Here is a 12282-nt window from a genome sequence, read left to right as displayed (position 1 = left end):
TGGGAGTTTGTCTGGAGGGGGGACCTATAAAAGGGTCGAGGTTATTTCAGGGGTGTCTCTGTGCTTTTAGCAGGCTGTGTTTACTGAAACTCAATCCTGTGTTCCAGCCCTATATCCACACACACAGAACATGTAGTTTCAGACAGCCAGCCAGCCACTTATAGACACCGGAGTCCTGCTCTGTGTGTTATTGAAACCCCCACCCCCGCCAACCCCCCCCAACCACCCCCAACCCCCCCCCCCCCCCCCCCCCCTCCCACACCCTCCCATCCCTCTTGTGTGCTGGGCATGTCTGACATTGCTCAACTTTTTTGGGGGTGGTGGTGGTGGACCGTTACCCTCCTCAGAACATTCTGTTCGGGACTCCGGGGGGGTGACAGATAAGGTGAGGTAAGATCTCTCGGTTTTAGGACCGTCTTTGGAGGCTTCCGGCTACTCTAGAATGCTTGGCTGCATTTTCGCGACATAATCGTTTTCACCTGTCAATCTGTGAGTGTGCCTTTATCATTAAAGGCATTTTGTCTGAGCTTGTGACTGGCTAAGCCACAAATCAGTCTGAGTGTCTGGTCCATCGTAATGTCGAATTTGTGAGCGTGTCTAACTGTGCTAAATGTAGTGGTCAATCTGTGCACTTTTATGCATGTTTTTGCCCTCGATGGCATTTATAGTATGTGTGCGAGTGCGTGTCTCTGTATTAGCATTCAACCTTTTTGGGCTCTAGGGGGGTCTTAGTTTCACGCCATAACAGTGACCTGCAACGGCACCATCTCCGCAGCACGCCCCCCAAGCCCAGCCCAGTCCAGTCCAGTCCAGTCCAGTAGAGTACCAGCAGCCTAAATCTAACATATCTACAGAAATATAATCACTCTCAGAAACAAAGATGCAGTGGAGGTACATTTCGGTTCTTTGGGTACAAGCAAAATTATTATTAAACCCATGAATAGGGGTACACTTCTATGTACCCATAGGGCACCAGAACAGTCACAAGAATTGTACCTTTTTAGGCACATTTTTTCTGAGGGTGATTAGAGGTGACTGATTATTTGCAGGTCTGTATTTGTGAGAAAAAAAACAAACAAGAAATTAAAGAAAATTGCTTAAAACGTTATAAAATTTTGTGATTTTATTTTACAGTTAATGACAATTATAGCAAAAATAAGGCTGAAATATTGTTCAATACTAAGTTACAGTTACAGAAACAGAAACTGAACAGATTAAGCAAAATTACATGAACCTGAAAAATGTATTGTCAAGGAAATTAAACAGATTTATTGTAGTTAAAATGAAAAGATTTTTGTCATTATACGAAGTGAATAGATTTATTGTCGCAACAGAATGTATGGCAATTGCAGGAAGTAAATTGATTTACTGGAGTTACCTGAAATGAATAGATTTACTGTAGTTATAGGAGATGGCTAGATTTATTGTAGCTACAGGAAATGAACAGATTTACTGTTACATTTATTAGATAGTTTATTGCATGGAAACAGTTGTAAAAATGACATGTGAACTGTAGAGGGCCATGGTGTTACTTATAAAGAGGTATATAAGTCTACTGCTCCAAATAAATTGAAATTTCATATAAATGTGTCAGGAGTATCAACTCTACAGAATGTTTAAAATAAGTATTCGATTACCAGTGTTAACTTACAGCCATAAATCACCCATAGATATAGCCATCACGCACTTCCCAGGTTATTATAAAAAGATATTGAAATCATTAACTGTATTTATGTCGTAAAGTCACAGAGCAGAACTGACAGAAAAATCTAAGGGACCAAGACCGATTATTTAAAAAAAAAAAAAAAACATTCAATCATCGGTGGCAGTTTGTCATGAAAACGGTGACAGGTCGTAAACACAAGCTCATGTTAATTTCAGCTCGGTAGGTCATGCATTGCAGGCGAAGACACCCCATCTGGGTGTTTAAGTTCAGGAATGATGCGGTTCTTGTTGCTCTCTCTGGTCAGAAGAGGAACGACAGACCCAGATTGGCAGAATGGCCTGTTCTCACCTGTCCTCGGCTTCTTAATTTCTCTGAACGACAGAGGATCTGCTAATTTGTCCCAGTCAAAGGGGCAGAACTCTCTCAAGTTTAAAAAAACGGATGGGTTTGTGTAATGGAGCCCCTGGGAGTCCGATCCCCTCTGGAGGCAAATCTCACCGCCCCCCCCCCCCATCCATCCATCCCTCCCTCATCCCCTGTCCCTGTCCCTGTCCCTGTGTGTGTGATTGACGTGTACGTGTGTTGAGGGGACCAGTCCCCCCTAAAACTGCCCATGCTTCATTTCAGACTACGGACACACCATGAGAAATTTTTTTGTATGTCTTTTACTTGTATGTTCCTGGCTAGAAATAGCTGCACAAAATAAGTATTGAATCTTATTGAACCTGTGTTTAGTAGTTGTCTATGACCATGAAATGCACTTTTTGTATGTCGCTTTGGATAAAAGCATCTGCCAAATAAATGTAATGTTATCTAATGTAATGTTACTTTTGCTATGGTTTGTGGCCACTCCTCCTCCCAGCAGTTTGCTCTTATTTGTTTGGTGTGTGCATATACATGCAATACAACCACTAACCTCTAAACCGATAAATACATAAACTTCGATTTTTCGGCAAACTGCAGTTGATGAAAAACACATTCTTCAAAAATATATTCTGGGGCTACTGTTTGGCTCGTCCTGCTGAAACACGGGGTTGAAGTGTGTAGATGTGTCCCCCAGGTGGGGATATTTAATCCTTTTTATTTACTTTTACTAAATTACTGACAAGCATGCACTCATGTCAGCACATACATACACACATCGAGTCCACACATCTGATACAATACATAGTTTAATATAAAGCCGAAATATCAGAGAATCTTTATTTATTAATAATTATTTCACATCAGGAAAAAATGCAATTATGAACACTGTCTGTATGCTCACTCTGTCCATCTGTCTGTCTGTCCATCTGTCTGTATGTATGTATGTATGTCTGCCTATCTGTCTGTCTGTCTGTCTACCTGTCTGTCTGCCTGCCTGCTTGCCTATCTGTCTGTATGTCTGCATGTCTGTCTGTCCATCTGTCTGTCTGCATGTCTGCTTGCCTGCCTGTCCTTCTGTCTGCCTCCCTGTCTGTCTTTCTGCATGTCTGTCTGTCTGCCTGTCCATCTGTCCACCTGTCTGTCTCTCTGCCTGCCTGCCTGTCTGTCTGTCTGTCTGCCTATCTGTCTATCTCTCTGCTTGCCTGCCTGTCTGTCTGTCTGCCTATCTGTCTGTCCGCCTGCCTGTATGTCTGTCTGTCTGCCTATCTGTCTGTCCGCCTGCCTGTATGTCTGTCTGTCTGCTTGTCTGCCTGCCTGTCTGCATGTGTCTGACTGTCTGCCTGCCTGTCTATCTGTGTGCATGTCTGTCTGTCTGTCCTTTAATTCCAGGTGGAAACCATGGCTGCTCTTCGCCCATTGGAAGAGAAACTGGAGGAATTTCGTTTAGCCTCACGCTCCTGTGATCACGTTTTCAAGCACACCCTGGTATGAACAATAAAAATAAAGTTTAAATAAAGAATTATTATTGTTATTATTCAGTAGTCCAAAGTGCATACAGATACGGAATTCAACATGAAAACATAGATGTTTATAATATTAAACGCGACAAAATGTTCACAATAATTTCTCCTCAGTTCAAACGGTGTGTGCAGCCCTGAAGGATGCTCTGGTCTGTTCCAGGGCCAGGCCCAACAGACGGAGAGACAGATAAAAAACGAGTTCGAGAAACTCCGTCAGTTTCTGCGGGAGGAAGAGGAGGCCAGGATCGCCGCGGTGAGGGAGGAAGAGGAGCGGAAGAGTCGGATGATGAAGGAGAAGATCGAGCAAATGAAAGGCGATATATCCACTCTCTCGGACACAATCAAGGTTGTGAAGGACGAGCTGGAAGCTGAAGATGTCTCCTTCCTCCTGGTAAATGATCAATAAATCCAAATAAAAGCACAGTAGAAATATGAGCAGCTAAGTCCATGTTAGACAACTGTTGGTTTTCAGCAGCATTTTTACAGTGGATTCACCTTTGATCACTAAAATAATTGCTTTTGATATGCAAACACCAAAAAGGTGAATCCAAGTGGATTTCTTTTCTCGGAAAGCAGTACTTATCATTCATCTGAGGTTGATTTTTTTTTTTTTTTTGATGCAGCCATGGTGCAAGTTCAATGCAAACTGCCCCCGCTTAAACCAATTATTAAAATTTTCTCAAACTGACAACGTTGTGCAAAAAAGCAGCAATTCTAGTGAACTTTTTAGTGAAGTAATCTAGTTTTTATTTTAATGCACTCCGTACTCGTTTCCATGGGGCAAAAAAACTGAGACTCCACTTCCCGAAGTCACATAAATCCACACTAACGTGAGAGTAACATTTTATTTTTTGTTTTCTAGGCTTATGAAGACACAATGAAAAGGTAAGCAGTTTTCACCTCCTTTCTCTCACTCCTGTTTATCTGAATGGACCACGGCACTCTTGACCCATGACCCCTGACCCTTTACCACAGGGTCTGGGCGGCACCTCAGATCCCTGGGAAAGATCCGGGGGCGCTGATCGACGTGTGCAAACACCTGAGCAACCTCAAGTACAGAGTCTGGGAGAAGATGCTGGGGACCGTTCAGTACAGTGAGTATTTAACTAGACTAACGGTCCTACTACCTTACGCCAAAGGAAGGCACTAAACGTTTGACGCCATGGTGCAACTCGGTTTGTTATGGCTTATTATGACCCCTAGTGGTCGTAATAAGCCATTACTGCAGTTTTCTCTTTTACGCACTGTAACAATAGTCACCCTTTTTCAACTGCCCCCAAGGTAATATTACATTACATTACAGTAATAAACCTCATTGTGTCGGCATTGGCATCTCCGAGCACCCACATCATCGCTTTTTACACTCTTTCCTCTTGCTTTTTTTCTTTTTTTTTTGGAAATAGATGACAATATTTATTGTGATACAGTGAAATTCCGCTCTTAGCTGTTAAGCCTCCTGTGACCTCGCAATTAATTTTTGTCCCTTGTAGGGGACATGGGTTTCTGGCCTTAATCATATGCGCATCCTACTGTAATGAATCCTACAGTGCAAGGGATATTTAATAAACATAAACAGTATTTAAAAAAAATATGTTCGCTGCATTTTCACACGTTTCTGCCATTCAAGACACAATGCTATTTTTCTTTCAGGATTCAGAATGATATATATATATATATAATAAAATGATTTAAAAAAAGTTAACATTTCAAATCTCCCTCTCCCTCCTTCTCTCTCTCCTCTCTCCCCTTCTCCCTCATTCTCTCTCCCTCTCTCCTCTCACCCCTTCTCCCTCTAATTCTCTCTGCTTCACTCTCCTCCTCCCTGCTCCCTCTCATTCACTCTCCCTCCCTCTTTCCCCTTCTCCATCTCACTCTATCCTTCTATCTCTTCTCTCCCCCTCTCCCTCATTCTCTCTCTCCCTCCCTCTCTCTCTCCTCTCCTTGCCCCCACGCACCTAAAGCCCCTGTCATTCTGGACCCCAACACAGCTGCCCGCTCCCTGGCCCTCTCTGATGATCTGACTCGGGGGGGTCAGGGGGGGGACGAGGTGGGGGCGGGGCAGCAGCAGTTCCCCAGTAACCCGGAGAGGTTTGACCCCTACGCCTGTGTGCTGGGGTCCCAGGGCTACAGCTCGGGGAGGCACAGCTGGGAGGTGGAGGTGGGGGACAGCGCCAACTGGACGCTGGGCGTGGCGGTGAGCTCCGTCCGCAGGAAGGAGGAGTTTTCGGCGTGTCCTGAGGAGGGCCTGTGGACCATCAGCTTAAGGGACGGGGGGTACTGGGCGATGGAAACACCCTGGTCCTTCATCCCGGTCCAGAAGAGGCTCCAGAGGGTTAGGGTGGAGCTGGACTGGGACGGTGGTCAGGTCACCTTCTGCGACCCCGCGGAGGCCGACAGCGCCCCCCTCTACACCTTCACGCACACCTTCACGGAGCAGGTGTACCCCTACTTTGAGAGCATCTGCACACGGAGGTCCCTGAGAATCTTGCCGGAGAAGGTGTCCGTTGAGGTGGACGAAGACTCCGCTGGACAAGCCCTCACACCGTCCCGCCGAAATTCCCTCGAGTGATGCCATTAGCTCATAACTCAAGGGGTCAGAGGTTGCAGGTTCAATTCTCAGATGGGGCACTGCCATTGTACCGTACCCTTGAGTGAGGTATTTAACCTGCACTGCTTCAGTAAATAACCTGAAGGCTGATGGCTACCCAGAAAGTATATTTGACACATGAGGTTTGCCAATGGTTTGTAAATGATATTAGAAAATACATATGGCTTTTTTGGAAAATGTACAGAATGAAATACACAACATAAGAATTAGCTTGAGCGACAGACTCATAGCATGTTGTTAAAGCTAATTTGCTTTAGCACTTCCTTTTTTTGCATGTGTAATTTGAGTTAAGTAAGCCGGCCTTTTTTTTTTTGGTGTTATCCTCTGATTGAAAACCAGTGTGTGTCTGAGTCATAGATAACCAGGAGCCCAGAAAACCCACTTAAGCTCCATCAGAGACCCCTCAGCCACTTTCTCTACCACAAGCTGGGCTGTGATCTAAGCCACTTCAGTCAGATCTCACTTCCTCAGACATCACCTTATGCAAAACCTGAACAGCATTGTGACTCCAGCCCTAACAAAGTACACCTCATTCAACAGCTAGAGATCTCCTTCAGCTGCTAATGGGTAGAATCAGGTGTGCCAAATTAGAGTTAAAATGAAAACACACAAGACGTTGTGTGTCCAGGAAGAGGGTTCTCCGAGGGTGTGAAAACAAGCATTTATGCATGGAAACATTTACCGAATGTTTCCTGAATATATTAAATATTTCACGTAAATGTCTGAATTTGCTCCATTGTACAACAGTTTAAATGCTGTAGCATTCAGCGTAAATATACTGATATGTTTACTTGTGTACGTTCTTGAACTCACTCGTGTCTGCACCCCTATATGCTTTGTACACACACAAAAAACCAAAAAACATGCTGTCAGTTCAATTAAAAATGTATTTGCATAATGCTTTTTTTACAGAGACACTGTTACAAAGACACTTTAAACAAAACAGGAAATATGAAAGAAGTAGGCAAGACTGGCGTTCGTTCTGTTCGGCTATGCTGTTGCCCTGTAGGCTTTGCACCACAGAGCCCGGATAGCTCAGTCGGTAGAGCATCAGACTTTTAATCTGAGGGTCCAGGGTTCAAGTCCCTGTTCGGGCGGCCTCATTTATACTCTTGCACTGCCCGTGAAAGGTGCAAACCCAGTGTAAATGCAATTAGTGTAAATTACTGCCAACACTGTGATTTCCTTTGCTCAGGCCACCCAGGCAGCACACAGCAGCCACAAAGCCAGGCGCCCCCTGGTGGATGTGATGTCACGGACCCTCCTGCACCTAGTCTAATTTCTCTTCCAAATAAAGCATGAAACAGTGTTTTTACAAAGTTCTCCCCAGAGTTCCAGTCCAAGTGTAGAGCTCTCAGTAACTCTTCCTCTGTCATCATCTTGCTGTCATGGTAACAGTCACTGACTAAAGTTAGCACCAAAAACCCCCCTCAGCTCCACCTTTTTCCCCTTCCTACCTCTTCCTCCTCTTCCCTCCCAAGGGTATGAAAACAAGCATTTATGTATGGAAACATTTACTGAATGTTTCCTGAATATATTAAATATTTCACGTAAATGTCTGAATTTGCTCCATTGTACAACAGTTTAAATGCTGTAGCATTCAGCGTAAATACACTGATATGTTTACTTGTGTACGCTCTTGAACTCACTCGTGTTCGCACCCCTATATGCCTTGTACACACGCACGCCTACGTCAACAAATATCAACACACACCTACAATCTTCCCACTAGGCAGGCCTACACACATCTACCAGCTGTTGCCATAGAATCAGTTAGAGACGCAAGCTCTACTGCTAGGGTGGCTGCACAAGTACAGAGAGAGAGTGAGGCTTTACAAAATCAACAACATAGAACAAACCAAAAAACATGCTGTCAGTTCAATTAAAAATGTATTTGCATAATGCTTTTTTACACTGTTACAAAGACACTTTAAACAAAACAGGAAATATGAAAGAAGTAGGCAAGACTGGCGTTCGTTCTGTTCGACTATGCTGTTGCCCTGTAGGTTCTGCACCACAGAGCCCGGATAGCTCAGTCGGTAGAGCATCAGACTTTTAATCTGAGGGTCCAGGGTTCAAGTCCCTGTTCGGGCGGCCTCATTTATACTCTTGCACAGCCCGTGAAAGGTGTAAACCCAGTGTAAATGCAATTAGTGTAAATTACTGCCAACGCTGTGATTTCCTTTGCTCAGGCAGCACACAGCAGCCACAAAGCGAGGCGCCCCCTGGTGGATGTGATGTCACGGACCCTCCTGCACCTAGTCTAATTTCTCTTCCAAAAAATAAAATAAAGCATAAAACAGTGTTTCTACAAAGTTCTCCCCAGAGTTCCAGTCCAAGTGTAGAGCTCTCAGTAACTCTTCCTCTGTCATCATCTTGCTGTCATGGTAACAGTCACTGACTAAAGTTAGCACCAAAAACCCCCCTCAGCTCCACCTTTTTCCCCTTCCTATCTCTTCCTCCTCTTCCCTCCCTCTCTCTCCTGTCCCCCTCTTCTTCTTCTTCTTCTTCTCCTCTCTCTTCTCCCTGGGGTAGTTTTCCAAAAACAAATCGCAACGTCACTAGCGCCGAAGTCCTCCGCGGATCGCGGACTAGCCCATCCCTCAGCCGTGCGTATCTGCCACGTCACACCGCAGCACACTGCACACGGGAGAACCCACGCAGAGATATCCAGCTATTCCCGACATCCCGATTTCCCGATATCTGTCCGTCCACATCCTCCCTTTCCCCCGCCGTCGGTCCGTCCGTCTGTCCGTCTCATAGAGGCACCCTTCCCTCCACGATGGCCTTGTGCAGCTCCTCGTCCAAGACCTTGTAACGGCCAGCCGGGCCGTTCAGGAAGTAGACGGGGTCATGGCAGCGACGTGGGTCAAACCCCTCCCTCCGTAATCTGGTCTTCTGGATCTTAAAGGTGCCTGGAGCAGGGAGGGAGGAGGGAGGGGGGGGGGGCATATATTTGACTCATCTTGCTCAAATGTTATTACATAATCATCTCAGAGAGCACAATTATGTATACTACATATTATCACCTATGGACACTAATCTATAGCTGCAAAAAAAAAAACTAGACAATAAAAAAGGGAAGAAGGGGTAGAACAAGAGAGAGAGAGAAATGAAAAAGGGCAAAATGAAAAACATTGCCTGACTCAAAAAGAGGAATAAGATGGAGGTGCTAAATCTCACCTGTGGTGTCCACCTGGTGACAGATGCGCAGGAAGATGGGTCGGGCGTAGGGGGGCAGGGCCTTCTGCACCTCCCGCAAAAACGAGTCGCAGTCGAACTTCCCTGTCCCGTCAGCTATGGCCGCCATACCCGCCTTTCCCTCCACACCTGTGCACAGACACACGGACACAGGTACATTACAGAGGGGTGAGAAAGGGCTTAGAGGTGCTGAACACACGACCTGTGGGTCTGCATGCATGCGTGCACAAACATGCACATAATCTGGAGAGATAAAGAGTACAGGTACAGGACTCTCTCTCACCTGGTACAGGTACAGGACTCTCTCTCACCTGATACAGGTAGAGTACTCTCTCTCACCTGATACAGGTAGAGTACTCTCTCACCTGGTACAGGTACAGCACTCTCTCTCTCACCTGGTACAGGTACAGTACTCTCTCTCTCACCTGGTACAGGTACAGGACTCTCTCTCACCTGGTACAGGCAGAGTACTCTCTCTCTCTCACCTGGTACAGGTAGAGTACTCTCTCTCACCTGATACAGGTAGAGTACTCTCTCACCTGGTACAGGTACAGCACTCTCTCTCACCTGGTACAGGTACATCACTCTTCCTCTCACCTGATACAGGTACAGCACTCTCTCTCACCTGGTACAGGCAGAGTACTCTCTCTCTCACCTGATACAGGTAGAGTACTCTCTCTCACCTGATACAGGTACAGCGCTCTCTCTCACCTGGTACAGGTAGAGGACTCTCTCTCACCTGGGACAGGTACTCCATACACAGCCACGTCGGTCTGCCCCAGCAGTGTGCTGAGGGTCCCCTCTACCTCCGTGGTGGAGACGTTCTCCCCCCTCCAGCGAAACGTGTCCCCACTGCGGTCCCGAAAATACATGTACCCCAACTCATCCATTACCAGCACATCACCTGAGGGAAGGGAGAGAGCGAGGGGAGGGAGAGAGAGTAAATGTAGAGTGTGATCACAGAGAAAGAGAAAGAGAGAGAGACAGAGAGAGAGAGAGGTCCTGAGGAACAGGGCAGAGAAAGAGAGAGACAGAGAGAGAGACAGTGAGATAGAGAGAGAGGGAAGTCCTGAGGAACAGGACGTACCAGAGAGGTAGGCGGAGTCTCCCTTCCTGAAGATGTTGTGGGCGATCTTCTTGCTGGTGGCGTCCTGGCTGGCGTACCCGTCAAATCTCCGCAGGGGGTCCCGCTGGTCAATCTGGCCAACCAGAAGCCCCGGCTCCCCTGGGACGAGCATCAGAAGGGTAAGCACACCTTTATACAGGTACACACACCTTCATACAGGTACACTGGTACACACACCTTTATACAGGTACACACACCTTCATACAGATACACTGGTACACACACCTTTATACAGGTACACACACCTTCATACAGGTACACACACCTTTATACAGGTACACACACATTTATACAGGTACACTGGTACACACACATTTATACAGGTACAGTGGTACACACACCTTTATACAGGTACACTGGTACACACACATTTATACAGGTACACACACACTGAGACTGGTACACACACATTTATACAGGTACTCACACACTGAGACTGGTACACACATTTATACAAGTACTCACACACTGATACTGGTACACACACATTTATACAAGTACTCACACACTGAGACTGGTACACACACATTTATACAGGTACTCACACACTGATACTGGTACACACACGTTTACACAGGTACACACACTCTGAGACTGGTACACACACATTCATACAAGTACTCACACACTGAGACTGGTACACACATGTTTACACAGGTACACACACACTGAGACTGGTACACACACATTTATACAGGTACACACACACTGAGACTGGTACACACACGTTTACACAGGTACTCACACACTGAGACTGGTACACACACGTTTACACAGGTACACACACACTGAGACTGGTACACACACGTTTACACAGGTACACACACACTGAGACTGGTACACACACCTGTATACAGACACACGCACATTTGCATACACACTGAGAATGGTATATAACTCACTGAGACAGGTACACATACACATGGAAGAGATGGCGATACACACGTGTCTACACACACTCAGAACTTACACACATGAGAAGGGGCTTTCAAGGACCGCAGGAACCCTACGGGGAGTTCTGAGGACCCCGGAAACCACAGAACATGTTCTATGTCCTAGGTTCTATGTTCTAGGGTTTGTGTCCGCATCTGCTGTGAACAGGATAAGGGGGTATGGATGGCACCACCGAAATAGAAATGAGGCCGTTGTGACATCACACAGAGGACCTCCACCAATCACGGAGCAGGGTGACAGGAAGCTCCACCAATCACGGAGCAGGGTGATAGGAAGCTCCACCAATCACGGAGCAGGGTGATAGGAAGCTCCACCAATCACGGAGCAGGGTGATAGGGAGCCTTGCACTCACCAGGCTGGCAGGGAACACACAGCCCCGCCCCATCCCGGACCAGCTCCATGGTCTCTTCCTCCACACGCACCAGGAGGATGGGGTATATGTTCGGGAAGATGCGGCTGTTGAACCCACATGCCCCGACCTGAGAGAGAGAGAGAGAGAGAGAGAGAGACAGACACAGAGAGACAGAGAGAGAGATACAACAGAGTCAACAGTATATACAGCATTGCAGCTACCTTTCCAGAACATTACATATATATATATATGCAGTCCAGTTGAAGTCACAAGTGACCCCCTGACCCTTGACCCCTGACCTTGCCGTCCAAGTTGGCGATGCTGCAGTTGCACTCGGTGGCCCCGTAGAACTCGCCGACCCGCGCGACCCGGAAGCGCTGGGTGAAGGCCTCCCACACGCTGGGCCGGAGCCCGTTCCCCACCGCCAGCCGCACGCGGTGGCCCGTCTCCGAGGCCCGCGCCGGCTGCGCCAGCAGGTAGCGGCAGATC

The 12282-nt window shown here is 46.7% G+C and overlaps 2 protein-coding genes and 2 non-coding genes across 7 annotated transcripts in view; 3 read left to right on the top strand and 1 right to left on the bottom strand.

Annotated features, from left to right (window-relative positions):
• The first annotated feature begins 285 nt into the window (after positions 1-285).
• On the top strand, positions 286-6512 carry LOC135249319 (E3 ubiquitin-protein ligase TRIM35-like). The gene is made up of 6 exons (XM_064324847.1): positions 286-385; positions 3422-3517; positions 3713-3943; positions 4415-4437; positions 4528-4646; positions 5514-6512. Exons 2-6 carry the CDS (start codon positions 3431-3433, stop codon positions 6119-6121), a joined length of 1068 nt encoding a protein of 355 aa, XP_064180917.1. The 5' UTR covers positions 286-385; positions 3422-3430; the 3' UTR covers positions 6122-6512.
• Positions 6513-7027: 515 nt separating this feature from the next.
• LOC135249302 (long-chain fatty acid transport protein 1-like) overlaps positions 7028-12282 on the bottom strand; it is a 17415-nt gene continuing 12160 nt past the window's right edge. For 2 of the 4 annotated variants that reach the window (XM_064324814.1, XM_064324813.1), the window contains 6 exons: positions 12093-12282; positions 11794-11920; positions 10449-10586; positions 10101-10265; positions 9344-9490; positions 7028-9075 (listed from right to left, as the gene is read on the bottom strand). The exon at positions 12093-12282 is cut by the window's right edge and continues 20 nt beyond it. In XM_064324814.1, the coding sequence (XP_064180884.1) occupies positions 8918-9075; positions 9344-9490; positions 10101-10265; positions 10449-10586; positions 11794-11920; positions 12093-12282 (925 nt within the window). In that variant the 3' untranslated portion in view covers positions 7028-8917. The other 2 variants (XR_010328641.1, XM_064324815.1) reach the window with 2 other exon arrangements.
• Positions 7185-7257, top strand: trnak-uuu (transfer RNA lysine (anticodon UUU)). The gene has a single exon. It is a non-coding gene; the product is annotated as a tRNA-Lys (tRNA).
• On the top strand, positions 8182-8254 carry trnak-uuu (transfer RNA lysine (anticodon UUU)). Its single transcript has one exon. It is a non-coding gene; the product is annotated as a tRNA-Lys (tRNA).

This window comes from Anguilla rostrata, chromosome 2, assembly GCF_018555375.3.
Source record: "Anguilla rostrata isolate EN2019 chromosome 2, ASM1855537v3, whole genome shotgun sequence".
Lineage (NCBI taxonomy): Eukaryota > Metazoa > Chordata > Actinopteri > Anguilliformes > Anguillidae > Anguilla > Anguilla rostrata.
The sequence above is the reverse complement of the archived record's forward strand: the minus strand, read 5'-3'. Positions and strand labels throughout refer to the sequence as shown.

What these genes read in the sequence shown, in the direction of transcription:
- LOC135249319 (XM_064324847.1), top strand. Translation starts at nt 3,431, where the DNA reads ATGGCTGCTCTTCGCCCATTGGAAGAGAAACTGGAGGAATTTCGTTTA. An exon ending in AAGATGTCTCCTTCCTCCTG is followed by an intron (nt 3,944 to 4,414) that starts GTAAATGATCAA and finishes TTTGTTTTCTAG; the next exon opens with GCTTATGAAGACACAATGAA. An exon ending in TATGAAGACACAATGAAAAG is followed by an intron (nt 4,438 to 4,527) that starts GTAAGCAGTTTT and finishes CCTTTACCACAG; the next exon opens with GGTCTGGGCGGCACCTCAGA.